Source organism: Cyprinus carpio, chromosome A10 (assembly GCF_018340385.1).
Source record: "Cyprinus carpio isolate SPL01 chromosome A10, ASM1834038v1, whole genome shotgun sequence".
Classification (NCBI taxonomy): Eukaryota; Metazoa; Chordata; class Actinopteri; order Cypriniformes; family Cyprinidae; genus Cyprinus; species Cyprinus carpio.
The window spans coordinates 15,328,814-15,332,437 of NC_056581.1; the positions used below are offsets into that span (position 1 = coordinate 15,328,814).

General features: G+C 36.6%; 1 protein-coding gene across 1 annotated transcript; it reads left to right on the forward strand.

Moving 5' to 3' along the window:
• Positions 1-1,287: 1,287 nt before the first annotated feature.
• On the forward strand, positions 1,288-2,316 carry LOC109080462 (trace amine-associated receptor 13c-like). The gene has a single exon (XM_019095520.2). The coding sequence runs from the start codon at positions 1,303-1,305 to the stop codon at positions 2,314-2,316; it is 1,014 nt and encodes a 337-aa protein (XP_018951065.2). The 5' UTR covers positions 1,288-1,302.
• Positions 2,317-3,624: the final 1,308 nt, after the last annotated feature.

Below are 3,624 nucleotides of genomic sequence, written 5' to 3' on the forward strand. Positions count from 1 at the left end.
AAATTTTATTAATTTAACTAATCAAGAAATTTTATTGTGATTTCTGAGTGCCTCAGGGCATGGTACCAATGACACATAACGACTTTCGATGATAAGCCAATGTGTTCATAAAATATGGCAATTTATTACAAAATTTAAAATGGCCCATGCCCAAAAGGCTAACATGGGCATGGTTCGACTCAATATGGCGCACTAAACTTGAAGAGACCAGTCTTGTGATTTTTGACTAAATCATTCTAAAGTTATAATCAAAAATAGGCATTTTTTTTAAAATCTCCTTACCACTTCATGGTACTGTTCCAAAACTGTGCATGTACCCTTAACTCACACTTATTATAAAACACACCAAGTTTGGTTTGAATACGCTAAAGTGTTGTGGAGATAGAGCCTCATGTCAATTTTGGCATGCTCTTCATCAAATTTGTTCATGTGTTCATCAAAATCAGACAAACCTAAGCAAATAAGCCTTAGGCTAGTTTCGAAAAAGTAGGTTTTGAGAATAATTCACACATATAATTTAAATTTTGGTATGCATTCAACTCAGCATGAGCCAAGGAATCAGAAGAAAAAAAGAATTTTGCTTCTAAACTTCATGGTTCAAAAGTTATTTGCATACACATGAGTGCGACTTTGAACTGTTGGTGGCACTAGAGGGTTTTAGTTAGAGAGTCCAAACTTACTGTGGTTAATGTTAAAACCTTCCTCAGTGTGCCAACTTTAATATCTTTATTGCAAGTGGTTCTATGGCCTGCCATGGACTCAAGAGCCAAAGAAGAAGAATGCCAATGATTACAGTGGGTGCCTATGCACAATCGGTGTTTGGACCCTAATAATAATAATAAGGAAACTTATGGATACAAGAGGTGCCTATGCACTTTCAGTGCTTGGGCCCTAAAAATCACAAAAGCTGTCAAAGCACTTTGTAATTTTATGTTACAATTTACAAATATGTGTTCGTTCAAGGTACCACAACTCTATTTGACTTTACTCTGTGTAATTTTTTCTGCACTACAACCTAAATAACCTACAGAGTGAGAGGATTTTTAATAAATTATGAACAAATTATTGGATGCTCACAAAAATAACAGTTATTCTGATTGATAAGGTTTCAAAAATGATTAAACCTTAGATTTTTCAGTTATGTGTATCCATCATATCAAAAGTTTGGAGAAGAAAATGGTTATATAATTATGCAGCATCAGAGTGGGTGGTAGATGGGTGGGCCAGTCTGAGTCAGACACCATATAAATGAAAGAATAGTAAGGAGAGCAGAAAAACTCCCTAACAGGAGTAGACTCACTCATGGCCTATGAGACAGAGGATCATGAGATTCAATACTGCTTTCCTGCCATGAACTTATCATGTATCAAGGGAAAACGCTCCAGTCATGAATACAATATCATCTATATGTTTGTATTATTGCTGTCAGCATGGACTGTGTTTCTGAACCTGCTGGTGATCATCTCCATCTCTCACTTCAAGAAGCTTCACACTCCAACCAACCTGATCATTCTCTCTCTGGCTGTGGCTGACATGTTCATTGGACTTATTGTGATACCCGTAGAGGGCATCAAGCAAATTGAAACATGTTGGTACTTTGGAGACACTTACTGTGGACTGTTTGTGATCATCGTTAGGTTGCTCCTTTCAACATCTCTTTGTAATTTAGTTTTAATTGCTGTAGATCGCTATATGGCTGTATGTTACTCTTTACTGTACCCACAGAAAATAACAGTGACTAAAACTTTAATAAACATCTGTCTCTGCTGGTTTTGCTGTTCAGTTTACAATATTTGGTATGTAATTAGTAATGGATATTTTAACACATCAGACAAAACACTGTGTTACGGCCAGTGTATTGTTTTGATAACTAATGCTTGGAAATTCATTGATTTGATCTTTTCTTTTTTATTGCCATGTACTGTGATCATCACTGCATATTTGAGGATATTTTATGTTGTGCAAAGGCAAGTGAAAGTTATTAACTCTCAAATTAACGGTGTAAAATGTGTAATGGAAATTTCAGTGAGGAGGAAATCTGAGAGCAAAGCTGCTCTGACATTAGGAATCATTGTGACAGCTTATCTGCTTTGCTGGATTCCATTCTACATCTGTTCTCTAACAAAAACCACAACAATCTCTTCCACTACAATGACATTTCTAACATGGACCTTCCATATAAACTCAGGTCTGAATCCTATTGTCTATGCTTTATTTTACCGCTGGTTTAAAATATCAGTTAAACACATTCTAACTTTTAGAATATTTCAGCCAGCATCCTCTCTGATTGATATTTTTACAGATTATCATTCATGATTTACAGTGGGAATTTATTTTATTTTTATTTTTACTAAAGTAAAACCTCTGAGATTACAGCATGTGTGAAATGTATTCATATGCTCAGATACAGGAATGACATACAATTCAGTGATACATTAACTTTATATTAAAGGGATATATCAACTTATCATTTACTCACCATCATGTTGTTACAAACCTTTATGACATTTTAAACACTAAAGGAGATTATAGGCAGAATGACTGCCACCTTTCACTTTCATTGTACAAAACAAAATTAGATGAACATGAATGCTAACTGAGGCTATCAGATAATACCTAATATGCCTTTTTCCCTGTATACTTCACGGATAAGGCAATACTAGAGTCTACTGTTACAAAAAAAAATCAAAGTAATAGAAATGTTGATAGAACTTATATACATTTATTTCTTTAAACAGTGGTATGTATAAATAGAAAATAGTTCAGTGTCATTAACTATTTATTGTTTTAACTGGCATTTGTGTATGCTGTGTATTTTTATGCTTAAAGTATCTTGCTATTAGCGCAAATGCTCAAAAACATGTGCAATACAACCTCTGCAAATGATTCATACTGCAGCAGGTCTGCAATAGCTACCAGTTACAGCTCGTGTCAAGTTCAATACATTGATGTTTGCATACAGAATGGCCATGGGCTCCGCACCTTCCTACTTCACCTCACTCTTATAAATCTACATCCCTTCTAGGAAGCTGTGGTCATTTTTCAAACATTTTCGTTCACTATCCCTTGCTGGTGGCATGATCTTCTCAACTTCATCCAATCAACAGAATCCCTGACAATGTTCAAGAAATACCTGAAAACAAATCTCTTCCACAAGCACTTAACTGCATCCTGCTGAAAAAAAAAAAATTCTCTAAGCTTTCAATATTCCTTAATCCCTGTTGCAGCTTCTACTATTCTAGTAAAAGATCTCCTCCGCTAAGTCTGAATGCCAGGATTTACCAAATGGGGAACCTACTGGAAGAAGATAAGCACATATCCTAACTAAAGGAATGGCACACAAGCGAGATACCGGGCCAGACCTCCCACAAATTACCTGTTCATACCCAAAACATGGGAGGAACCGTCTCTGTTACGTATGGTAACCCTCGTTCCCTGAAGGAGGGAATGGAGACGTCACGTAGGTGACCGATGAATTGGGATATCGCTTTGATAGACCGATCTACTTCAGCTGCCGATGATCACAGCATGAGAATAAGGCGGCAGCAGGTGCAATGCATACCAGGTTTTCACTGAGGAGCCGAGCTGGCGACCCGGCCACTCAGCAGCGGTAAAGCAACCATG

Coding starts and splice junctions, on each gene's coding strand:
- LOC109080462 (XM_019095520.2), top strand. CDS start 1,303: ATGGCCTATGAGACAGAGGATCATGAGATTCAATACTGCTTTCCTGCC.